Genomic DNA, 27109 nt, shown 5'->3' with positions numbered 1-27109 from the left:
AAAAATGGTTAATAATGCAACGCATACGAAAATGCAACTACTAGATTCATCTACTAATATGACATGTGAATCAACTTAAAGCATGAGGTAGCGCACATAATCAAGTAGGAAATGTTTAACAACATCAAGTGTGATGAGCCGAATCTTAATGCATGCAAAAATGGATACAAGGCATGGAAATGATATGAAACAAAAACATGATGTTTTGTACAACCACAGTAAACATGTAAATAAAAGAAAAAAAGAAATGGAGGTTGGACAACATACATCAAGTGTTACAAATTTTTTCTCGTACAAGAGGGTCCGAATGTCCTAATTAACTAATTATTACAAACAAACTAATTATTACAAATATGAATTTCAAAGCAACTAATCTAAAGGAATTGAATGAAAGGCGGGGAATCGCGTGCGCACAAGCAATAACATCCTCCGGAAACCTCCCTATTCGCAGTCAGAAAAACAGTAATGTTTTGGACCTTCGGATCTGCTCTGTTTTGTTGAAAAACCACCACTACCATAGAAATAAAGTGGTCGGTCAGCCTAATGAGATGGTTGGCCGTACAAGATGGTGGTCGGCCGGCTATTATTTATGGAGGAAACTTGCTGCAACAGAATTGGGACAAAGCAAGACAGAGGATTTCTAAAGGATGTTTATCTTGAAGATATTCGAGGGAGGGGTAGATTTGTTTATCAAATCATCAACTATCGCAAAGTTGTTGCATGATGATCTTAGAAGCGATAGGAAAAGGCTTTACTAAACACAGCGAAAAGCAAGACTATTCTACATACCTCTTTCCTATCATGAAGTTACTTCAAGGAAGAGATGGACATACTTCATAAACCATCAAACATCACAAGATAGTATGTGATGATCATAGAATATGGATGAGACATCCATTTCCATGCTTCAAAAATAGAACTAAAAGAGAGTTCACAACAACTTTGAAGAAGAGAGAGAGAAACAAGAACATTTTTAAGCCTAAAACAACTCTGAAAATCAGTGTTTAAAACAGAGGATGAAGAACAAGAGGATAAAAGAAAAGACAATGAAAAGAGTTCAAAGATCAATCTCTTGAAAAGAGGAAGAGCTTCTTGATTCAGAAACTTCAATTCACACACTCTCAAGTATCTGAAATAAGGTTCACAACTTCAGCAAAAAGCTTCAAATTTGAGCTTCAATGGTGTACCTATAGTGTATCTATATTCAAGAGGGTGGAGAGATGCTTTGGGCAATCTTCCAAGCCTTTGGGAAATTGTTCTAACCCTAAACTCCGAGGTCAAGTGCTCTTTTTATTTTTTTATTTTTTTATTTTTTTTTATTTTTTAAATAGATTTTCAACCGCCTTCTAATGGAAATATTTTCAAAAGATAGTAGCTGGCCAAATCCCGTGCATGGGAGCAACCTGTTGCTGCAAAATATTTACTTCGCAGAATATGGTCGGTCGGCCCAAAAAAGTGGCATGCCGGTCAACTTTTGGTCTAGCTGCTTTTTGAATGGTTAGGCTAAAAAAACAGGTTTTTGTCCAAATAGGGTACAATGTTTGGGTTTGAAGCTCAAAATTGAATTCCTTTGCTAAAGATTCGAAAGATTGCACAGTATAATATTTCATCATCAAGTGTTCGGAATGAAGTGCCCAAGTCTTAGGGGCAGTAAAAATGGGGTGTCTACAGCAAGTTATTGGAAACACTTAAAACCAACTAACACATTAGTACATGAATTTCCAGCAATTTAGATTTTCAGAGACAAAAAGAATAAATTGGTAAACAAACTTCTAGGTCTCCTTAGAGGCTAATATTCTAGAGAAATATAAAACAAGAAGTCTAAATTCATCTCCAATTTGTAAAATTAGGATATCATATTGAAAACTCAAGATTTTCCTAATTTACTAGACTATGTCCAGATTTGTCACACTTTGGGAAAAATATATTTTCTCTCAAACTACTTTTTTGCTCAAATAAATCTTGTTGGAAAGGGGACTAAAAAATCTATCTTTTTGACATAAAAACCAACAGGAGAAGATTTTTCTGGAATTTTATGAAAGTACAAGAAGGTAGCTTCTTTTTTTTAGAAACTTTGGGCCAAAAATTTGAAATAGCCATTTAGGCTATCAAAACAATTTTTTAGGTTCCACCGCAGCTCACACATACTCTACACACATCAAATATCTCCCCATAAAAAAAAGATTTAGAGTTCATGAAGATTTGATATTTTTTAAAATTAGGGGAAAATACCAATTGTGTAGGAAAAAGAAGAAGAAGGCATGCCAAACCCTATTTTCTTGCAAATCCCCAACACCCAACACATTTGCCATGCATATCATCATATTACATTTATTTAATGACATGTTGAAGATAGAATGAGAAAGAGGAAAGAGGAAAGAGGAAAGAGGAATGAGGTTGGAGAAGAAAATAGGGTGAGTGTGACTTAGTTATGCTACCTTCCTAGTTTCCTTCCTTTTTCACTCTTCTTCTTCTTCTCTTTTTCTCTTCCCTCCTTAGTGTTTATTTTATTTTTTGTTGTAACTCTCATACTCTTTTTCTCTCCTTATAGGCTGGCCAACAAAGTGAAAAAATAAAGGGAGAATAGGTGAAGGACTAATTTTTTCTACATTGACACCTTGTGAGATTGACTTAAAGTAATTGAACCTATTTTAAAGGTAAAGGGATTAAAATATTCAATTTAAAATAATGGAGACCAAAGTAAAATTTAAGTCAAAATACAAGATTGAAAGTGTCATTTACCCTAAAAAAATATTAAACATATGATAATTTTACTTGCTTACTATAAAAAATCTCAATACACACTATTTATGTCCTTTCTGAATATAAATTTTTGAACAAAATGAAATGTTCAACCATAATTTTTCAAACAAAAGAAGTTGTTTGAAAATAAACAATTGAACATAATGTATATGTGAACAATTTACCTTAAAAATGAAAACGGGTTTACTATTTAATTGGAAATGGTGAGAAAAATTACCAAAATGTGAGAATCTTTTGGGATGCAACTTTTGTTGTATTTTTTTTTTTTTTTTAACATAAAAGAAAAGAGTTAGACCCCATGACTTTGTAAATATTTTTAGTAAAATAGGTTGAATTGTAATTTTTCTAAAATAAAATAAGGTGTCCAAACATAAAAATGGGATGCATAAAAAGTAAAAAGGAAAAGTTCACTTTACCTTGTGATTTGGCTCATGTGTAGATCACTTCTCACATATAAAAATAATTACATAATCCCTTGTGATTTATGAACTACAATATATCATTAGGTCCATTAACAATTTAATAAAAAATACTACAATATCCCTGTATATATGTTATTTAGGTGTGAATTACGGATATTTTTGTCATTTGTCTAAAGTAAAGTGTACTTTAACTTCATGTGCTTTATTCAATGTACGATTTACTCCTAAAAATTTGAAAATAAACATATATAATCCTTTTATGTTTAACACACATTTCTATTAAAATAAGTTAAATTTTAATGACATACTTCAGTTTACAAGAATATAAGGGTTATGTAATTATTCTTAAATGAGAGAGAGTAATCCGTATATGAGCAAAATTATATAGAGTAAAGTGAAATTTGTCTAAAGTAAAAAGATAAAGAAAGAAAAAGAAAATTAAAAAAAAAAAAAACTTGCAGAAGAACCCTATGGCCCCGTTTGTTTTACTGGATATAAAATGGAGGATATAATATGATGTGTGATTTAGTCAGGATATATAATGAATATGATATAGGTATTTGATAGTATATCCCCCAAGTCATATTTGTTGACTTGACATATAAGATTAGATATATGTTATGCATGTTTGTTTTACAAAATATATTGTGAAATATAACAAGTAATTTTCAAGATTGCCTTCATAATATTATATTAAGTTAAATTAAATTAAATAATATTATATTATATTAAATTCAAAATTTATATTAAATTATATTATATTAAATTCAATTCAATAATATTATATTAAATTCAATTAAATAAAATAATATTATATTAAATTAAATTAAATTAAATTCAATAATATTTATATTAAATTAAATTCAATAATTATATTATATTAAATTAAATTAAATTAAATAATATTATATTATATTAAATTAAATTCAATAATATTTATATTAAATTAAATTCAATAATATTTATATTATATTAAATTCAAAAAAATATATTAAATTATATTATGTTAGATAGACAAAAGGGTAAATTAAACTTTTTACATCATATCCCAACCAAAAAAATATGATATAATGGGATGAGAATAGTATTATATATCCTCCACTTTGAAGATATACAATCCAACCAAATATTATATCACCTTAAAAAACAAATTACAAACAAAATATATATGACCCACCACCAGATATAATATCCTCATATCCCAATCAAACGGGGCCTATATATATATATATATATATATATATAATAGTCATTCTGTCTGTACGAGTCACAATCCGTGGGGAGCTTCTATTTACACATCCACCTTCCTCTCTTTGCACACATTTTATAAAAATTATTTTTATTATAAATTTTTTTTCAAGTGAAATTACTATTATAGACATCAAATAAACACATTCGGAAGTTGAGTGTCGAAAAAATAATAAAAATTCGAAAGTCTACTTCCGAATCAATTGTTTATTTTCGGAAAGTAACTTCCGAACCAATTACTTATTTTCGAAAATCTACTTCCGAACCAATTATTTATTGAAAAAGATGTGTAAAGAGGGGAATGGGTGTGTGTAAATAGAAGCTCCCCAATCCGTGATCGTGTGAAGTCGAGCGAGGTAGAGGATTAAGGGTTTTGCCTCTGCGATCGAGTCTCCAACTGAGGTTTCGCCATGGTAATCACTCTCTTGTGTATTCTTGTATGTCTAAGATATACACACACGCTCTTGATTACTGTGTATGTAATGAATTGATGTCGATTTCATTTCGTCCAATATATTTTTTGCTCTGAGTCAATCTTCAGAAGCGATAAGTTTTGTTTGTAGTACAACTTTGTGTAATAATAATAATAATAATAATAATAACTGGGTATTCAATTTTATCAAAACCTTAAAGTGAATTGCTTAATTGAAATAGTAGATTTTTTACATGATCATATTCATAGCTGAAAAGGATCCTTGTTACCAATAGTTTTTGTTCTTAAGATGAATGAAGTGATTTCTTCACTGCACAAACAATTGTGTGATTTTCCCACTCTTATTGAAATTTTGATGTGTATTTTTTTGTGGTTAGTTTAAAAACACTTTGCAGTTGTCTGTATAATTGATGGAAATAATTATTAAAGGGTGTTACTATTCGCTCTCCCTTTTTTTTACCCAAAAAAATAAAAAAATAAAAAAAAATAAATAAATAAAAAATAAAAATTCCATTCTTTACTTTTAATCTGCAAATCACTCTAAACCACTCTAAAGTGTGAGTGAGAAAAGAGAATTTTATTGTAATTTTGTAGAATAAAGACAAACAATATAGTGTTTTCGTATAAAAGAGGAGTGTGAATTGAACTGGGCTTACTAAATATCGGCTAAGTGGTGAGAATTTGGGACAGACACAAGAATACACCAAGGCCTACAATGGCACTATTATTTTTCAGAAAAAAATTTAGTGGAGACGAACATATATAATTTGAAAACATTCTAAACTATTACTATTATATTAAGCCTGCTTCCCCTTGGGCCATCCTTGGTGCAAATTACACATAAAGATTTTATTAATTTTATACCATTTGGCACTAATGTACAGTTAGTTATTAATTATCCTTCTTTTATTTCATGTCTTCCACTTAAACTTAGTGTGCTTCGGGTTAAGATTGACTATATAGGTTTTATTTATTTATTTTGTATCAATGACTTTGTGTTGTTTTCCATTGCTTTTGTAGGTACTTCTACAGCCAGACCCATTTCTCAATGAGCTTACTAGCATGTTTGAGCGCAGCACAGAAAAAGGCTCTGTTTGGGTTACTCTCAAACGCTGTAAATTTTTGTGCTTCTACATCTTTGTTTGTTATTCATCATTGCATGACTTAGCAGGTTATTTTGATTTATGCTTTTGTTTCTTGTCTTTATAGCATCCATGAAGTCTAAGGCCCAGAGGAAAAAAATGGGAACGGCTGGTGACGAAATTGAGTACAGATGTCTTGTTCGGGCAACTTGTGGCAAAAAGACTATTTCCACTTCGGTAACTATCCTAAGATTCTATTTATTCTGGTTTTCTGTTCTGTATAATAATTCTTTTTATTGGTACCTATATGTGAATTAGTTTTTTGGAATTTTACAAGAAAGGTGGACAATTTTATTGGTAGATGGTGTTTGACAACATAACTGGATATGCATCAACATCTAGGTGCTTATTTAGCTGGTTTGGAAATTCAATTATTATCCATTATTGGTACTGGTTAAGGCTGAGAAAAACACTTAACTATCATGCTAAAAAGATTGAAAGACGTAATTGAATTGCAATAGTATAATCTGTGGAGTCTTAAGTTAGAGGAAATGTGCGCCATTAAATGGATAAAATGATGAAACCTAAGGCTATTGCAATTCATGTTTAGATCTGAAGATTTATGAGGGTTTTTATTTCACTTCAAGATTGAAGCATGGGCATAGGGTTTTGGACTTGGTTATGCAAGGGTTTATTTACAGATATGGTGGCGTTAGGATGGAGGGGATGTTTCATGGTTGCGATATATTAAAAGGTGTTTTTGGAGATTTGTGGTACTACAATTGTGCATTCATGATCTTAACGCTGACAGTTGGAGGTCCGAAATTGGTGGAGATTAGAGTTTTGGTTTGGGGTGGGGTAGTGGCCATGCGAGCTGGGTTTGGGTTATAAAAAGCAATGTTGGGCTGAGGTTAAGAAAAGCCCCATAGTGAAGAATAGTGGGGATAAAATTCAAAGCCCAGTCAGGATTTTTCTGGTTCTTTATCCTAGATTACATGAGAGTTCAGTGGACAAAGGAGTTCTTCAAGCCCATGTAAGGTTAAAGTTAAGGCTCAGGTTATGGGTGAGTCCAATAGATAGAAATTTAACTTTGTTGGGTCATGTATCAGATCTATTGGTAGTTGGTTAGGAGATTTTAATGGATTGGCCTGGTTCAATCAAGAAATAATGGGGTAATCGCTAAGTCTGTAATTAATTTTGAGCAATTTGGTAATGGGTTGGGCCTTATCTCGAAGGGTGATTTGTCATGTGAGGAAACATCTGTAAATTTTTTTGTTTCTCGTTCTAGTTGTGGGGAGAATGGGGCAACAAATGATGGTAACTTGCATGGGATTGTGGAATTAATGTTGATTCTGGACTCCAAGGGGTTGGATCAACAATTTTTTATTTGTGGAAATGGAAATGATGATGAACTTTTGGAAATTTGAGGAGAATAGTTCAGTTTGGTGCAATGGGATATGATGAATGGGTTGAATTATGATGAAAGGAAGCGTATATGACAAAGGGATTCATGTAAGGGAGTTGTGTGAGAGGATGAAAGGGAATTGAGTGTTTTTCCAAAGGTAGAGTGGAATTTTGGAGCTAATCAAATTAGAAGAGAGGTTTTACAGATCTGAAGAGGGCATTTATGGAATCAAAGATTGTTTTTCTTTGGGAGGGGTTGGCTGTGGGTTTAGATTATGGAGAGGGGACATTGGGGCATATATGAATAGGTTGAATTATGATGAAAGGAAGCATATATGCCAAATGGATTCATGTAAGGGAATTGAGTGTTTTTCCGAAGGTAGAGGGGAATTTTGGAGTTCATCAGATTATAAGGGAGGTTTTGTTTTAATGGAAAAAAGATGGGGGAAAGGAATGATTTTATTACAGATGGAAAGAGGGCTTTTATGGAATCAAATATAGTTCCTTTTAGGTAGGGGGAGACTATGGGTTTAGATTATAGAGAGGGTGCGGTGGGTTGTGCTTATAGGGGGAATGGTTGGCTATTGGGGAAGGTTGCACTTCTTAAAGGTCTCTCAATTATTAAGAAGGCTGATACAAAAGTAACTTGATTGGAGGGATTTACAAAATTTTGGCCAAGGCGTTAGCTAGGTGTTTGAAGGAGGTCTTGCCTTCCCCTATTTCTTTTGTTGGCGGTCATTAGATTTGTATGCAGTGTCGCATGCCAATGAAGGGGTGGACTCTTGGTTAAGGATTGGCATTCATAGATGATTTGCAAGCTTGACATTGAGAAAGCTCATGATCATGTTGACTAGGTTCTCTTGATTATTTGTTGGGTAGAATAATGTGTTTTTTTTCTTTTTCTTTCTAGTCATCTCAGGATTGCAATAGGAGAGTTGAGACTACTGTCCCTTTTTCGCCACGCATAAGTTGAACCAACAATTAAGATAAGCATGTTGTCCCTTGTTTGTTTTTTCGTTTTGGGGATGGAGGTGTTAAGCAAGGCTTTTGAGGTGGGGAGGTCAATGAGGATGCTCTGTCGATGTCATATTTGTTATTGTAGATGATACTGTCATTTTTTATGGCATTAGTCCTCATTGGTTGGATTATGTTAGATTGGGGGTACAACTTGGGCGGGTTCATCCTGAGAAACCCGAGACTAACATGACTTGTTACAGAGTTTTGGCAAAATATTTTTGAATAAGGTGCGGGTTTAAACAAAAATTTTGAAGTTTGAACTAAATTTGGGAGGGCTTGGGCGAAGACGTCGAACAACTTGAGCAACCTGAAACCCGAATTATATATATAAAAATTATTAGCCACTGGATGATGTTAAATTAATTTGGATTGTTAGATCATATTAAATATATATTATATATACAAGTTACACAACATAAAACCATACATTTCTCGTTTCTGATTATGAAATTGTAAAGACCACTATAATTGTACATTGGTTTTTCAATTCTTGTCTCTCACATTATATAAATGATTTGTTTTGATGTTATTAATGATTTTATATAAAAAAATGTAAATAAAGTCTAATTTTAACAAATTAATTAATTTAGTTGCACACACATGCACAAAAAAAAAATCGAATTTATATGCAATTTGGGCAACTCGGGCAATTTGGACATAACTCAAGGCGGGTTTGTGAAAACAACCTTGGGTTACAATTTGGGCTTGGGCGGGCCTGGACAGTTCTCTACACAAATTGGGTTGGGTTGGGTTTAGACAACCTTTCAATCCGCCCGACCCCGCCCGACCTTAGATATATCCTCCTTTGCTTTGTGGTTGTCTCGAGCTTTCATGTCTTCCCTCCATTTTGTGGCCTCATTTGGGAAGTGGCTACTTTTAGGCTATTTGGCTATTTTAGTAGGCTATTTTAATTTTTGTGTTTGGGAAGATGGGTTGAATTTTTTGTTTGAATGTTTATTGGAAAATGTGTTTGAAATGATGTTGGGATAAAAAAGAACCAAATTACCCCTAAAAAGTTGTTGCTGATGTGCTGATTTGATGTGTTGGGATAAGAAATGACCAAATTGCCCATGTGTGTTGGAATGTTGAGTTAGTGTGTTAGTCAAAAATTAAAAGGGCAAAATTGTAATTTCATCCTCTGTCCGGCACAGTCATGAACCATGTGCCAAACCTTAGATAAAGTAAAGCTTTTTGGCTATTTGTTTGAATGAGGCTAAAATAGCCTCATACCTCACTTCCCAAACACCGCCTTGTGTTGTAGGGGTGGTGTCTTTTCCACTTGCATATCTTGGGCTTCCGTTTGGATTCTTCTTTCAATGCTAAACGTGTAGGACTCAGGCATTGATAGATTTTACAGGAGGTTGGCAGTGTGGAAGCAACGATATCTATCCTAGGGTGGTCGGCTTATTTTGATCAAGAGTGCTCTCTTTGGCCTACCATCCTACTTCATGTCAGTGTTAACCATTTCTCTCTCATAGGTGAGAATATTAGAAAAGTTGGCTAAGGGATTTTTTGTGCGGAGGGCTGGGTGATGAATTTAAATATCACTTGGTGGAATGGGATTTTGTTTTTGCTTCCTATCAGGGTGGGAGGCTTGGGGATTTGTTGCCTTAGAACTTTTAATCAAGCTTTGCTGGAAAAGTGGTTGTGGAAAATGTTTGTGAGTACAATAAGTTGTAGAGAAGTGTTGTGAAGGCAAAATATAGGTGTTTGTGGGAGCATTGGATGTCCTTAGAGGTATTGCTGTGTTATAGATTGCTACTTTGGAAGGGTATTAGACACAGTTGGGGTGATTTCCAGTCCCATGTGAGGTATGTGGTAGGTAATCTAAGAAGCACAAACACTTCTAATAAGACAGTATGTTGTGTCGGACACCAACATGAAGTGACACTCATCCAACACTTCCCAACACCTATTGGACACACATCCAACCTTGCCCAACTATTTTTAAAAACTTTCGAGATTTGAACACGCTTCCGACGTGTCTATTGCTTAAGAAAAAATGAAACACATTACAAGTTCGAATAAGTTTTTTGGAATCTAATGATAAAAGAAAAACCACTCTGTTTGTATCCAATTTTCAGAATTCATTTTTTTAGAAAATTTTACTTTTTCATTTTTCCTTTTTTTTTTTTTTGTTTTTACTGAATTTAAAAAATATTTTAAGCAATTTTTTTAATTTTTAAACACACCTAACATAAATATACTTAGAAAGTACAATATTTGTGAAATTTTTTTTTTCAAAATTTCACTAAATACAAAAAATACAAAAAAATGCAATTTTTCATATTTTTGTGTATTTATTAATTTAAAAAAATATTTTTTCACTAATAATTTATTATTTAGATACATCTAAGTAAGGTACAACTAAAAAAGTAAAAAAATTGCTTAAAATTTTAAAAATATTTACTAAAAACAAAAAAAACACGAAAAACAAAAAACTCAATTTTCAGAAAATTGAATTTAGAAAACTAAAACCAAACACATGCTATTTGGTTGAGTTTTTAGAATTCGTTTTAAAAAAATTAGAAACGAAACGAAACGAAACAAAACCAAGCCTTAAGTCTCATCAAATGGGGTCGGCTTAAAAAAAAAAGAAATTAGAACTACTTTGACAAAAATAAACATAAAGAAAGATATTGGACACACATCTAACCATGTCCAACTATTTTTGAAAACTTTATAGATTCGGACACGCTTCAAACACTTGGAGAACACGTGTCTATAGACAAACATGAAATACGTTACAAGTTTAAATAAATTAATTTGGAATCTAATGATAAAAGAAAAATAGCCCTATTTGATTGAGTTCTTAGAATTTGTTTTCTGAATTTTCTTTTGGTAAAATTTGAACTACTTTGACAAAAATAAACACACAAAAGTAGGTATTTTTGAATTTAAAAAAATGATTCTCACCCTGAAAAAGAGCAACCATATGAAAATATTGGGTGTGTTTGGTTTGTGTTTGCAGAGTAGTTTTTGAGATAAAAAGTACGAAAACTTGTTTGGTTTGCCTTTTTTTAGAAATGGCTTTGGAAAATTGTTTTGGGGAGAGAGTTTTAAAAAAAGTGATTGATTTGATGTGTATGAGAGAGAGAGAGTGATTTTGGAAAGTAGGTAACCAAACAAAATTTTGAGATTTTTTTTGAAAAAATTTGTTTGGTTTGATTACTCTTGAAAATTTGTTTGTAGAGAATTTTTCCAAAAAATTTTTCTGAAAAACAAACCAAACAAGGCCAATGTGTTTTTTGTTTTTCAATTTTTTCACAAACTAACTTTTGAATTTTTTTTTAGAAAACATATTATGAAACTCAACCAAATAGAGATTTATACCTATTTTTTTCATTTTCAAAATTATTATCTTTGAATTATATATTCATATATAACAAATATTAATTGTTTATTCTTATATATGCCATGTAATAAACATACAAAATTATAAATTTTGTGCTTGTCCCCACATGTCATGCAGTACATTTTTTAAAAATTCGCATGTTAGTAGTGTGTCTGTGTCGTATCATATGTGCTTGTCCGTGCTTCTTAGTTGGTAATATATTGAGGATTTTGTTTTGGCATTGTCCTTGGTGTGTGGAGGAGAGGTTGGAGCTGGTATTTCCAAATCTTTTTGGGATTATGGCCGACAAAGGGGTGGCAATCATTGATTACTTAAAAAAAGTGGGACCAATCTTTTTGGGACATTTCTTCCAAGTTGTAGGGGTATCTCCTTCCCTTGGAGAGTGAGTGATTTGGGGAACTAAAGTCCCTTCCAAAGTGGCATTTGGTAAAATCCTCACCTTTGATAATCTCAATTGGTTGAAGCAAATTCACGTTAACTGGTGCTGCATGTGCCAGAGATATGGTGAGATGGTGGACCATCTTCTTATCCATTTACTTGATGGCTCAAGAGTTTTGGTCTTTATCCTGGCTTTGTTTGACATGAAGTGGGTCTTCCCTTATTTTGTTGTGGAGCTTTTATGCTATTGGAGGGGAGTTGGAGTTGGGAGGAGGTCTTGGTGTTCCATTCCCTTGGCAAAGATATGGATCATTCGGAAGGATTGCAATATGAGAATTTGTGATGGAGTTGATACTTCTATTTTTTTCAAAAGTACAGTGACCGTTTTGTATAGTTGGTTCTCAGGTAGTGTTGAACCAACTATGGATCAAATTTGGATTTTTTTAGTGCATTCATATTAGTGAATGTATAGACGACGTTTTGTTTAGTGCTTTGTACTTAGGTAGCACTCTGTTGGTGCTTCTTTTGTTTCTAATACGTATTTTTTACTAATTAAAAAAGAGGAAAAGTGGCGAAACAGAAATGTTTATCGTCACAAATGATCACAGATATTGATTGAGTCATGAACAAATTTGGTCAGGCAATTAGGAAGATGAGAGAGTTGGCAGATAGTGGTAACAAGGTGGAAGGAAAGATTGATACATGTACTAGTCTCGAGAAGATAGTTCTTATCAGTTCAATTAATTCGGAGAGAGATGAGATTTTGGAAGATAGTAAGATAAAAATGAAAAAGAAGGAAAAATGCTTTCTAGAAAGGAAAGGGAGCTAAATAGACTTTATTGCGTGATTAATTATGATAGATATTATGATGGAAGGCCATATATTGCCGAGGCCTGCCATGCAGAGGCTTATAGGAAGAAAGAAGGGCAACTTAATCTGAAAGGGGAAGGTTGGAGATGGGGTTGAGACTAATAAAGAGGTGGTGTTTTCTAAGGGGTCCATTAAGGCCATTCTGGAGGGAAGTTTTTACTACCTAAGAAGAATGTCAGTTTGTTTTTTACTTTTATGGATGATTTTAGAAGAAAGTTTAGAGAAAATTATGCAGATGTTAAATTTGTTGCGGCTATTGGGAAAGTAATGGTGATTTATGGAAGTCGATGGTAGATGATGAGAAGCATCTCTTGTGGAAATGGCGCATCATTGAGGCATATCAGGGATTGGGTGTGAATGTTTTTTTTTTTTTTTTTTTTTTTTTTTAATTTTTAATTTTTTTTATCCCGGGTTGTTAATGAGTGTTGGACATTTGTTCTGTTATTTTCTCATTTCTTGTTTTCTTTCTTTTCTATTTTTGGTTGTATAAGGGGTTGTGCCCCCTTGATATGTTCTCTAATACAATTTCCTTTGTTGCTGATAAAAAAAGTATAGAAAGGGGTAATGGCGGCTCTAGGACTTTTGTAATGGGGTCATTCAATTTTCTTCTCACAAGTTAAATTATATTAAACAAAGCTTTATTAAATAAAATTATTCATGAAAATTTGTTTAATTTCAATTCAATTCAATTTCCCTCTATTTCAAAAACTAAATCTTAAGTTGTATTTATTTATTTGGGTAAGAAGGGGGTTACTTGGTTGACTAAGGTTATTTAGCAAGATTTTATTGATTAGAAAAATGCTAGAGGAGTGACAAAAGAGTATTTTAGTGTCAATCTATAAGAATAAATGAGATATCCATAATTGTAACAACTATAGAGGAATTAAGCTGATGTGTCATATAATGAAAGTGTGGGAGAGAGGTGGAACGTCGATTGCGAGATATAACAGAGGTGTTAGAGAATCAATTTGGATTTATGCCTGGTAAATCAACAATGGAAGCGATCTATTTTTTGAGAAGAGTAATAGAAAAGTATACAGAGAAGAAAAGAGACATTTCTATGGTTTTTATTGATCTTGAGAAAGTATATGATAGAGTGTCTCGGGATATAATCTAGTAGGTGTTAAAGAAGAAAAGGGTGACAAAATGTTATATTGATGTAATTAGAGACATGTATGAAGGTGTGGTGACCACTATTAGATCACCGGTTGGAGAGACAAGTGAATTTCTAATTACTGTGGAGTTACACCAAGGATCAACCTTAAGTCCTTATCTTTTTGCTTTAGTTATGGATGAGTTGACGAGAAATATTCAAGATGATGTGTCATGGTGTATGTTTTTTGTAGATGATATCGTGTTAGTGGATGAGACTAGAGAAGGAGTTAACACTAAGTTGGAGACTTGGAGAGAAGCACTTGAATCTAAAAATTTAGGCTAAGCAGAACTAAAAGAGAGTACATGAAGTGTAATTTTAATTACAGTATGAATGGAAACAAAGCAGAAGTGAAGATTGAGAACCAAGAACTATCGAAGAGTGAACATTTTCGTTATTTAGGATCAATTATCACAATGTTTGGGAAGATTGGAGCAGATGTGGTCCATAGAATTAAGGCGGAATGAGTTAAGTGGAGGAGTGTGTCTGGGGTACTGTGCGATAAATGAGTACCTATTAGACTAAAAGGAAAGTTCTATAAAACGGCTATTAGACCAGCGATGATGTATTAGACGGAATGTTGGGTAACTAAGAAACAATATATAGATAAGATGAGTGTTGTTGAGATGAGGATGCTAATGTGGATGTGTGGCAAGACTAGAAAAGGCAGAGTTAAGAATGAATATATTCGTGAATGGATAGGAGTAGCACTGATAGAAGATAAGTTGAGAGAAAAAAGATTGAGATGGTGTGGTTTTATACAATAGAGACTAACAGAGGCATTAGTGAAGAGATGCGATACAGTAATAGTAGATGGAAGTGTTAGGAGAAGGGGCAGATCTAAATTGACGTGGGCTAGTGTAGTAAATAGAGAGATGAATTTCCTTAATTTGACTAACCAAATGGATGTTGAAAGAGCTGAGTAGAGAAGAAGGATTCATGTAGCTGACCCTATTTGATGAGACTTAATTAGTTTGGTTGTTTGGTACTAGATTCCAAAGAAGTAAACAAAAAGATCAGATTAATCTTAAATGGTAACCAAAAAGATTAGAGTGACCTCAAGAAGTTACTTTACATATTTCATTCAGCTTGTTGGGGTCACACAAGAAATATGTTCCAAAATTAGAAGTACCTTATATACAGTTGGTTTTTCTTAATTTGATGGGGGTCAGGTGATCCCAGTATCATACACCTATTGCTGCTCATGGCAGGGGGTGCCCCTTAATAGAGCAGGAAACTCTTATGGGGGCCTTGCTCCTCACTCCCACTCCCAACCTTGAACTCTTCTATGGGGACCTCGCTCCCCTTTCCCCTCTCCCGCCCCCGCCCCCGCCCCCGCCCCCGCCCGCACCCCCGCCTCATTCCCGCTTCATGCAAGTATGGGATGCTCTGCTTGCTGTGTAATTGTGGCTCATGGAGGTATCTTTTCTGAGCTTTTCTTATGGAAATTTGGCATATAGAGCCAAGTCTACTTTGCATGTTCTTATATGATGGCCTTCTCTGTTTGGAGAGTATCCTTAATATGAAATTGTTATTATTGATCACTTGATGCCTAATCAATGGGTGGTACTGGTACCTGAATGTCAAATGAAAAATTGGTTTACAACAAATGGAATGTTGTTCTTATGTAGTTCCTCACATCCAGCTAAGCTTGTTTGCCTAGCTATTTTTTGTTTACTTTCCATATGTAACTGCAAAGAGCTGCAAGATTGCATTATTATTTAGCTCCTGCTTTCAATAGGTCAAAAGGCATTTTTTGGGATTGTTATTAAAGTTTTTATTTGAACTACTCTTCCCTCTTGCTACTTTTTGTTCTAATAATAACAGCAGCAGCGATGCCAGTGTTGCAAATGTTATTTAATTCTTTTGCAGCAAGTAACCTCCAATCAAAGAATGGCTAGTAGACTTAGAAATGTAAATTTTAATTACTAGTAAAGATTTTTTTAGTATCATTGGTGATGTGTTTTTACTAATGAGATTATTACTTAAAAAATACAAAAAAGTAAAGGTAGCGTTTGGTAGAGTTTTGTAAATGTGATTTGAGAGTATGAGTTATATTTTGAGTTTGTGTGTTGTGGAATTATGATTTGAGTGTAGAAAATTTGTTTGGTAAAGAGTTTTGAAAATAGTTTTGATTTGAGTGGGGAATTGTTGATGTGACATTTGAAATTTGATACAAAAATTTACAACTCATACAACTCAAAATTATTTTAAAACACATAAAAAATTTTAAAAATTTCAGAAAATATTTTTTTCGATTATATATCAATTGCAAAAAAAAAAAAAAAAAAAAAAAAAAAAATCACTATTCCGGTCAACCGGCCGGACGTCCCGTTTTGAAAAAAAAAATTGGAACACGTGCTCGGTTTTGACAGAACATACAGAGCATTTTGCAGAGCTGTGGAAAATTAATTCCACAGCTCCATCCAAACACCATACTCAAACTACCATGTTGAATCACATTTTGAAATCACAACCAAACACAGAAAAAGTTTCTGTTAATATTACAGTTCTCTTATTGTTCCCAAAAAGAACATCCATTTCATGCATTTCTTTCTTGGGAAGGTGGTTGAATTCCTCATAAGCAGGCAACAAAGGCTGATCCTTTATGCTTGATTTGGTACATATGGGGGGTGGAGGGAACAAAATAGGCGGTTAGTTGAATGAGTGGATGCTCACAAGTAATTTTTGGATTTGACCGGAAGGGTAAATCCATTAATTGATTTGATTTGGACTTGGTACGAATTTAGATGCCCTGATTTTGCTTGTGTGGGAACGTATAGTATTTCATCCACATCATGTGTCCTTGTGTGGTGCATCCTTTGACCCGTTTTTTTAGTACTCTTCCTTATCCCCTAAATGAAAAAAAATGAAAAGAAACTTTTCTAAAAGAAAGTGGAAGAATGGAGAGGCAGACATGATTAAAGTAGAAGAAAAAGTCCAACCATGTATAGGGAAATCTGCAAGGTTTTTGGTTATAGCTCAGTTGAGGTTTCTTTTTCAATATTGTAGGGCACCTTAGCACTTCTCTCACGAAACAAAAGTATAGGTTCAGTTAAGCCCCTGCAGCATGTAGATGAAAAGGTAGGAGAGATTAAGTGAACCACTTTCACCAAGTGGTATAACTTGAATGGTCTATGTGTCCATTTCTTCTGGAATAAAATATGATACTGCTGCCTCCTTTGTAAGAAGATTTGAATAGTTTTTAGTTTTAGCTTTTCGTAAACCAACTTGTGCAGCTATAATATTACCAAGTTTGCATGACCAACTCCAAAGGATTTTGTACACTGACCAGCAGAGTCACTGTTCTCTTCAAACACTGTTTCCTGCAATTTCAGATTGATTTAGATTTTCATAGGAGCATTTGTCCAAATGAAAGTTAGATGACAATTTGATGAGAGAGTGGCATATACGATTTGGGGGACACACCTTCAGGGTGCAAAGGTATATCAAGTGAGTTTATTGCATTTTAAAGTTATGACAGTTGGCCCAAAAGAAATTTGGCATCAAGGTATTGATTTTCACTCCAGTACTAAGGCTTCTGTTTTTTTTTTTTTTGACAGTTAACTTCTAAGGCTTCTGGGTATTTCATTGGTATATTAGACATAGTGCATACCTATGTTACCTAGAACTCGGATCATTCCGGTACATGGAATGGGAACGGGAAAGTAGTATGCCACATGCTCTAAAATATGGTACGATAGGAGTAGACTTGACTTATATATATATAGTACATGTTAAAACCTACCACTACCACTACCACCTACTACACCTACTCCACCCACTTCACCTACTCCACCTACTACCACCTACTCCACCTACTACATACCTACCTCCTCTAATCTTCTATATATAGGACTCATTGTAAACACAACAAATATCAATTAATAATACATCTATTTTTACATGGTATCAGAGCAGGTTTAGAACCTAGTATTTTCGCTTCCCCGGCGGGCGGCAACCTCACCTTAGCCGCCCGCCGGACCTCAACCTATTCCGCTGTCATCTCTATCACACCCATCACTAAATATAACTTATATTTTCCAGCCATAGCAGCCAATCGATGAACTTCAGGTCCAGGCACATCAATGGTTGCAGTATGATACTTCCGGATTCTTTGGTTAGTACAGCTGCTTCTCCTTCAGCCGGGTTGAGTTCATCCCACGCTTCAATCCATGTGACCATGGCGTCGGCCAGCTTGAGGAAGTACTCATCCACCTTTCCGAGCTTTGCCTTGACTTGCTTGGAGAGCTCAATGTAACATTTCTGCACGGTGGTGCAGTCCTTTGGAAGGGCAGCACACTTGCTGCACCTATACCAAACTTTTTCATCTGAGGGGGTAGTTGCAACGAGTGGTGGTTGACTCTACACCATCACTCCATTTAAACACCTCTCAACACAGTCTCTCCTCCAACTGAATTGTAGAGAGAGGGAGAGAAGAGAGTAGAGAGAGCAGAATTCATGAAACCGAACCAGAGAAGAAAAGAATGGCCTGGCGCTAGTGTGCGTTGCAGTCTTTCCCTCTTTCTCTCTCTTGTTTGGAGACGGTGAAGCAGAGCACATGGGTTTTGTCCCCCTCTTTTCCTTTATTTATTTTATTTGGAGTTGTATAATGCTCAAGTAATGAGTACCAGACAAAGCTGGTATCAACTACACATAAACCACTACACCACCGCCCTCAACATTACCTTTATTTATTTTATTTTATCTTCTCTTTTTCATTCAAAAAAAAAAAAAAAAAAAAAAAAAAAAAAAAACCACGTGAACCACTTTCCTTATTTCCCCAATCTCTTCCGTTTGATTTCAAAATCAATTATTTTTATTTATTTTCTCCAAACCACTTTTCCTCTCTTTCAAATATCCACTCTATAATAATATCTCTTTCTCAAATAACCCATCCAAAAATATTTTTTTTATCTATTTTTTTATTTTCTTTTATTTTTATTATTAAACAACACAACAACACAAAATAACACCAACAACATTCCACAACCTTGTCATTTCTTCATGCTGGGGATCCACCCCGATCACAAAAAAAAAAAAAAAAAAAAACCAAAACCCAAACAACCACATCCACAGGCGGAATTTTTCTTCTCTACTCTGCCGCAGGTCTTTTCTTCTTGCCTCTGTCCTGGGCGGTCCTTGCCGGTGTTGCCTCCGTGTTTCCCACTCCACTGGGCACGATCACTACTCCCTGCTCTTCCACTGCAGCATATGGCGGCCCTCCAAATCGGAACATCACGGTGGCCTTCCGCTTCAGCTCCTTATTTTCCGCCTTTAGCACACTTATCTCTGCTCGCGCATCCTTATACATGCGTTGGAGCAGAGCCAGTTGGGCGTTTAACTGATGCACCTCATTTGTCCTACTCTGAAGCCGGTGCGACAAGTTTGTGACCGCCGTCATGGTTTCCACACATGACTTCAATGTATACTGATTGGCTTTAATATCCGTTTGCACTGCCATTTTTTGCTCCACAGACCGCATAGGAAAGTTCAACGGCACAAAACCAGAGGCGCTTGGTTGCGGTTCAAGGGCCACCGCACCAGTTATTTCTCTTGTGGACTCGTTCAGGTCTGGAAAGAGTGTGAGCAGACCACGGGAAGAGAAGGCCATGTTCTGGATAGCTGGACGGGAAGAAGAGGCCATGTTATGGGTTGCTGAGTGTTTCAGAGACGGGTTGGTTACAGAGTGTTTACAGAGTGTTTCAGAATGCCAATGTTCAGCGGTTTCAGACTGGTTTGCACAGCCTCCGCCTCAACCTTGGTTTAAATAGCCAGGGCAGATACGCGCCTCGCGCGCCACTTGACGCCAGACGACAAAACGGGCGCGCCAGCCAAGGTAGTCACGCGCCTCGCCATAATGTCCGGCACACATTTTTATGGATTGGGCGCGCCTTTTGATGGCACGCCTTTTTATGGATTGGGCACGCCTTTTGATGGCATGCCTTTTGAAAGATTGGACACACCTTTTGAGGGTGCGACTTTTTAGGGGTCCGATAAGACTCTGTAAACTGTCCCGACATTTGATTCCGGTTAGCTTTTCCATCGGTCTGACATGACCTCGTCAACTGTCCAGACTTTATCTGCTACAACGGTCTGCCACAACCATACAGTGTCCTCTACAACGTTATGACACCACCATACAGTGTCCTCTACAACGTTATGACACCACCATGCAGTGTCTTCACCAATGGTCTGACACGAACATACAGTGTCTCTTATCCTCTTTTATTTTTATGTATTTTCTTGTTTTGTTACTCTCTCCAAACTCAAGATTGGTTAGTTCCTATCCCCCTTGAGTTTGCGGGGGCTGTTAAAACCTACCACTACCACCTACTACACCTACTCCACCCACTTCACCTACTCCACCTACTCCACCTACTACTCCACCTACTACATACCTACCTCCTCTAATCTTCTATATATATGACTCATTGTAAACACAACAAATATCAATTAATAATACATCTATTTTTACAGTACACTTAAGAATTTAAGGCATTTCTAGAATAATTTTTTTTTAACTATTAGGTATCCAATATATATATATTTTCATGTGGCAAATCATTGCTATGAAAATTATGACCCATTTTTTATATTTTTGTCTTATCAAAACTTAGCTCACCTTAGATTTTAGTTCATATATTTGATTTTTTTTCTCCTAAGGTAACATTTAAAGAAATATATTGGAAAGAACTTTTGAGATCACTTCGGGTCACTAAATTTACCGTTTTGGAATGAAAGTGTACCATGTTTCGGAACGTACCAATACGTAATTCACTAGAGTATTAGCATTTTCTGGTAATATAGGTGCTTACTGAACCAACTTGAAAATAGGACCAAACAGACCCTAGATCGGGTGTTTTTTACTGTACATTCTGGGTACAGTAGCAGGGGCCAATAGGCTGGTTAGTATAGTAGATTAGTGGCACCTTATGGTAGTTGGTCCCCATATTTTTTGTATTTTGATGTAATTCTTCAGTGTAGCCTTCAGATCACTTTTGAAAAGCTACCATTAGTGTTACTTTATGGTAGTTGGTCCCCATAAATAGATTTATTCTTGTTAATTTGCTCATGATCTGGATGCCCTCCTTATTTTATAGATGGAATTCATCCTCTTGTTTAAGGTGTATTGAAAAGAGCTGAAGTTGTATTCAATGTCTGGACTCGAGTAAAACAAAAAAAAAAAAAAAAAATTGTCTTCGTACTCATAAAATATTGTGTTTATGAAGAATGTTTTCTTTAAGAGTTCAGCTTCTCTCTAGTTGGGAGAAGAGAATGGATCTTGCAGTCCAGGTCCTATGAATTATGACCATATAATTTCATTACATTTGTCTACAAATAAATGGAGGATATCACAAGTATGATTTTAAAAATAGACCGATTTGAGATGAATATTTTATTTTATTTTATTTTTGATAAATAAACTAATTTTATTAAGAACGCATCAAAATAATGCAAAGAATACAAAAAGGCATCCCCAAAGAATGGAAAAAAAAGCTCTAACCAGTCACGCCATCCAAAAAATTCAAAAATGCAAATATATCCGGATCAACCTTCCTCTATCGAACTATACAAAACTACCAAAAGACGACTCTCTAACCAAGAAACACCATGAGAAACCTCTGGGAAGATTTGCCTATTCCGCTTCAACCAAACAAGCCACATCAAACATAAAGGTGCCAATGACCACACCCGCCGGCGCCCAATCTGAGCACCCCACCAACTCCAAAAATCCGGTCATTATCAGAACTTCAAAATAGTGGCACTCAGATTTTCTAGTATTATGTTTTAGTTTTAAATTTGCATGTTAAGATATGGTTAGGTTCTTGACGTGTGAGGTCTGGGCATGGTAAGCGTGAACTCTCCTTTCTACCCTGTACATAAAATCTTTAAACTCTTGCTGTCTAATTGTTGTGTTATATGTACATATGAAGTCTTTCCAGTCCATGTTGATGTTGGTTTCTTTTTTATTTATTGATTTTTATTTTATATATATATTTTTCTAAGATCATTGAAGAATTATGATGTTTCATTACTTTTCCTGCCTTATAACAGCATTACTCCTTCCATTTTTCTGTTTCTAGTTTTAGTTTAGAATGTCTATTGGCTGTCAGTTTGTATCTTGAAGCAGCTTACCCAAGGAGGTTGAATAAAAATAAAAGTTTAGCATTTTTTATAAGACTTGCAAACAGGTTTTTTGGATGTTTACCCATGGAACTTGCCTAGTTTTTTTTAATTTTTTATTTTATAGACTTCCATTCATGGCTTAATTTTATTGTAATATATAAAAAGGTGGGGCAAAAGGATCACCAACGGTTTCAAGCTTCTTATGCAACAATTCTCAAGGCTCGGATGACTGCTTTGAAGAAGAGGGAGAGGAAGGACAAGAGAAAGGCTGCAGATGCAGCTGCTGATAAGAAACAAGACGGTTCAAAGAAGCGATCTACTGCTCCTCTTTAGTCCTGTGTTTAAGCTCACCTCAGCTGGATCTTCTTGTTTCTCTTCTTTTTTCCGTCTCACTTTTCTTTGATAGAATGCGATGATAATTTTCACTCTCTCTCTCTCGCTCTCTCTCTCTCTCTTAATTAGAGCTGTTAAAGGGATTTGAATTTGAAGAGACATGTTTTTGTTCAATTGCCTTTCAAAAGATGATTAGATATTACCATGTGTCACTGATTACATTGTATTTTTGGCAAATGAGAAACTGCAGCACACTCTAAAGTGAGTCATTTTTAGCATGTCTCATTCGTAAAATTTTCATCGATGTAATTGATTTGGAATGCTATTTCTGCCTTTTAAGAAGTGAACATCTTTCTTAGTAGCAGGGTTTGGGGAAAGAACAGGAAATGTGATTTCACTATATTTCTGACCAGGAACAGGGCGTATCACAAGAATGTCTTTTATTATGCCTCCGTTGAGAAATAGAACAGACTAATCCTAAGTCAGAAGGGTTGAGAAACTAGGCACTATTCTTGATCAACTTGGAGTTGGGCTTTTTTCGCAATATTACAGATATGAAAATGATGGGAAAAATCATATTTTATTGTCAACTGCGTCTATCGAAAATAGGATTCGGGAATTACTAAATATGGAACCATAGAAGTGCATTCATTTGTCAAAAAAGGGTATTTGATTGAGTATCGAGGAGTCAGGCCAAAATACCAGCATGAAAGTAGATCGATTTTTTTTTTCCATTTCCAATCAAGTGCAACGATTTGATAAATGGCTCATTGGGATAGATGTAGATGAGTGCTACCTCCCCGAGAAATGTATAGGAAGTTTTCTCCTCGTATGGCTCAAGAAAAAATGTTTTGAAGTTCTATTTATCTATAGAATTACAATGGCAATTGAGCCTATAAAATAATCAAATCCATTGGATTATGATTTAAGTCCTTTCTCTCTTCTTTGTTCTTGAAAAAGAGTGTTTGAATCTATTATGACATAGTCATGAGGCGCTCAATGAACCTTTTTAATCTTTTTAAAATGTCTTTTAGGGCTTTGGATCGATGCAAAACAACTTTTTTTGTGCAATTTAGTGTGTATTCATATCTCAATTAGAGGACTTAAGGATTTTCAGGTAATTTGTGGTTGTTCAAGAATCCTTTTATTCATTATGTAAGGTGTCAAGGAAATTCAAAAGGTATGTCTCTTTTGATGAATAAATGGAAATCTTACCTTGTCAATTTCTGGCAATGTTGTTTTTACAGGAACAAGGTCAAAAATTGGAGTTGATTTTTTAATGAAAATAAAGATCTTGATAGAGATAAATTAATTAAAGGAAAAAGCCTCCGACCCCCAGTGGGGGTACTGGGGGTCGCGTGTGATTGGTGCAAAAAAAAAAAAATTGTTATTTTTTTTATTTATTTATTTTTTTCAGCCAATGGAGAGGCGACACCTCACTAGGGGTTGTCAATGGGGGTCACCCCACTGGGGGTCGGTAGCACGGCTCTTAATTAAATTCAAATTCTTTTTTTGGCCCAATTGTCTATTAGAAGATTTAGCTTGTATGAATCACTATTGGTTTGATACCAATAATGGCAATCGTTTCAATATGTTAAGGATATATGCTTTTTACCATTAGCAAGAACTTGTTTTGATTGCATATCATAAGGAATTCGAACAATTGCTTCAAATACAGTATCGGGAAGTACTGCTTGTGGAACCTCAATATCCATAGGCTTATTAGCTAAATGGCAATTGGCACATACAATACGTCCAGTCAATTGTGGATTTTCATAACCTTACTGTGCAAAAATGGGATATGCACTTGAAATGGATGTCATATATCATGATTGATACAGAAATGGATCGAGTAATATGTAGTACTTGAATGCCAAGTATGGCTCGGAATAATCTATCTTCCGGAGCATATGATGATTCTCTCACCATCTAGAACGTTAATTTACATACTAAAATATCCCCATCTCTACCCAAGTTTCGAGTAGCACAATTCTATTTTTGTCCAAATTATGTAATAAATGGACTTCTAAATGCGGTATTTTGTTAGTGACCCTTTTGAGGGCCAAAATCAAAAAAGTGTTTGTGATTATTCCAGTAGAAATGAAACAAAAGATAGGGTAGAACTAGGACAATTATTGTATGAGGTCTACCCAATGCTAGATGCATTGGGTCATAATAGATCGATATTAACATCATGAGTTCTCGTAATAAAACCAGTTGTTGCTAATACCTTCTTCTCCTTTCATAACCTAAGCTCGAAGAAGGAAGAGATAAGAGGAGGACCCTATGTCCAACAGGAAGAAAAGATCTTTTAGAGTTGTTTCCCGTAAACAGAATTCCATACTTGATCTCATAGAGACATATAGAATTATGTGAAAAGCCGTGTTTGATGAAAGTCGTATGTACAGCTTGGAAGGAGATCTTTTATATCTTTCGAGATCCACCCAACAATATGGGATAAAAAAGTCAAAAGAAGTGATTTTATCCCTTATAAAAAGAAAATGTATTCTAAAACCTCTTTCACGCTTATGTCACATCGAGGTAGTGCAAAGTCTGATCTAATTTATCGCACTCATTTTTGTAGATGCCTTTCACAATAATTGTGATGGAGAAAATACCAATTCAAATTGAATGGATTCAAAATGATGTTATTGCATGGATTTGGATTATAAATTTTCCCATTTTTATCCATTAACTAATATTTTATTACTTGAAAAGTTTGTTTTAAACTGTCAAGTGATAAACAGTTAGGCCTCGTTTGGGAACCCTTCCTTTTAGCTAAAAAGTCAAAAAATTACTAAATTAGCCAAAAAGTCAACAACCCATACCAAAAAGTCAAAGATTCTCTTTTCTCTCTACTTTTTGCACATCTTTTCGTAAAAAGTCAAAAAGTCATTCCAAACATACTAGTTTTTTTTAGCTCATATTTTAGTCAAATAGCCAAAAAATTACTAAATTAGCCTGTTCCCAAACGAGGCCTACCAAGATCTAATTATAAGTTATTAAATAGTAAAATAAATAAAAATTCACAATTTTAAAAGTTGCTCCTAAATTACTCTTATATACCTGGCTCTCAATATTTCCCAATTGTTTTGGTGCATTTACGGTTGTTACTTTTGTAAACATAGTAGCTAAATAATCCCAACGTGTTGCATAAGGCAAATATTGTATAAGTTGTTTGGCAGCCTCCTTAAAAAGTATGCTTTTTGTCTTTTTATTCTATTTGGATTACATCACCTCTTATTTGGGTCACATCATCTTTCCTCTACATTGCACATCTTTTTGTAAAAGCAAAAAATTATTAAAATAGTCTATTCTCAAATAACAATTGTTCGGTTGTCTACAAATTTTTTTCCATACCTATGGATATTGGGCATTCTAGAAACGCATTTTGCAATAGATTTACTGAAAAATAAGTTTTAAATCCGTTGGATTTTTTTATTGCATCTGTTTTTTTGAAAAAAAAGTAGATGAAAATGGGGTTTTTAAATCTTTAGCACAATCCATATATTCGGGCTCAATCAATAATTTAATTAAATAGATGTGTCTAGGGAGAATTCACTTAGAAGCGACTATTTCTTAATATTCATTTCTTCCTTTTTCATTTGCTCTTTTTTTTTTTTTTTTTTTTTTTTTGAGGTTCACAAATAGTAACCAATTCCATAAATCTATGTAGTTTGTTAAGTGATTTATTTATCTTATTTTTAATCAAGGATTTATTATATAGCTAGAATGACCCTTACAAATTGCGAATACTAATTTGTTAAGAATTAATCAGATTGAAGCTACAGCATCATCGTTCGCTAAAAATGAAATATCGCCAAGATCAGGGTCACAATTTGTATCGATTAAACAAATCTTTGGAATTCCCAAAGTAGATAATGTCACAAGGTGTTCGATATTGTAACTTTCGGGTGGGAGGAGGAGATTCAAATCCTTGACCTTCTAGAGGTGCAAGAGTTTACCTAGTTGTCGCTATATATATTGTATTTGTATTTGATTAAAATTAAAATGCAAAAAATGGCAGATGTGCTGCATATATTCTAGCTGTTGGATGTTATAGTAAAATTGCATAAATTATAGCTTCATATATCTAATAATTGCAAATAAAGAAAATATGAATAAGAAAGTTTTGTTAATTTACAGATAAATGGGATGATGATAGTTTCAATAATCTTAAATGACAACCTTATTGTTGCCAAAGGGAGATAATCACTTTCTTCAAACTAGAGAATAGTTGCTCTATGCAATAGACAGTTGTACATCGTTTTGGCAATAGCCTCAAACTTGATTTCAAGAAAGGCAGGGAGAGAGATTCATATGTTTGGGTTTTTCTTCTATGGCATTCCCATTTACTTTTCTTTTGAGCCGTCCCTTTGTCCTTTGTTGACTAAATTATATGTATACGACACAAGGGTCCGTTTGAGAATAAGTTAATTTAATTAAAAAATTAAAAATTCAAAACACTAAAAATTTATACCAAAAGTAAATAAATATAGATTCATTCCCTTTCACTCTAAT

At 34.4% G+C, this 27109-nt stretch overlaps 1 protein-coding gene across 1 annotated transcript; it reads left to right on the top strand.

Annotated features, from left to right (window-relative positions):
• Positions 1 to 4704: 4704 nt before the first annotated feature.
• Positions 4705 to 22866, top strand: LOC114277246 (signal recognition particle 14 kDa protein). Its single transcript, XM_028219116.2, has 4 exons — positions 4705 to 4846; positions 5887 to 5980; positions 6076 to 6185; positions 22421 to 22866. The coding sequence occupies exons 1-4, from the start codon at positions 4844 to 4846 to the stop codon at positions 22586 to 22588; spliced, it is 375 nt and encodes a 124-aa protein (XP_028074917.1). The 5' UTR covers positions 4705 to 4843; the 3' UTR covers positions 22589 to 22866.
• Positions 22867 to 27109: the final 4243 nt, after the last annotated feature.

Source organism: Camellia sinensis, chromosome 7 (genome assembly GCF_055761805.1).
Source record: "Camellia sinensis isolate YWXY chromosome 7, ASM5576180v1, whole genome shotgun sequence".
Classification (NCBI taxonomy): Eukaryota; Viridiplantae; Streptophyta; class Magnoliopsida; order Ericales; family Theaceae; genus Camellia; species Camellia sinensis.
Note: the sequence above shows the minus strand (reverse complement) of the source record. Positions and strands in the feature narration are given on the sequence as shown.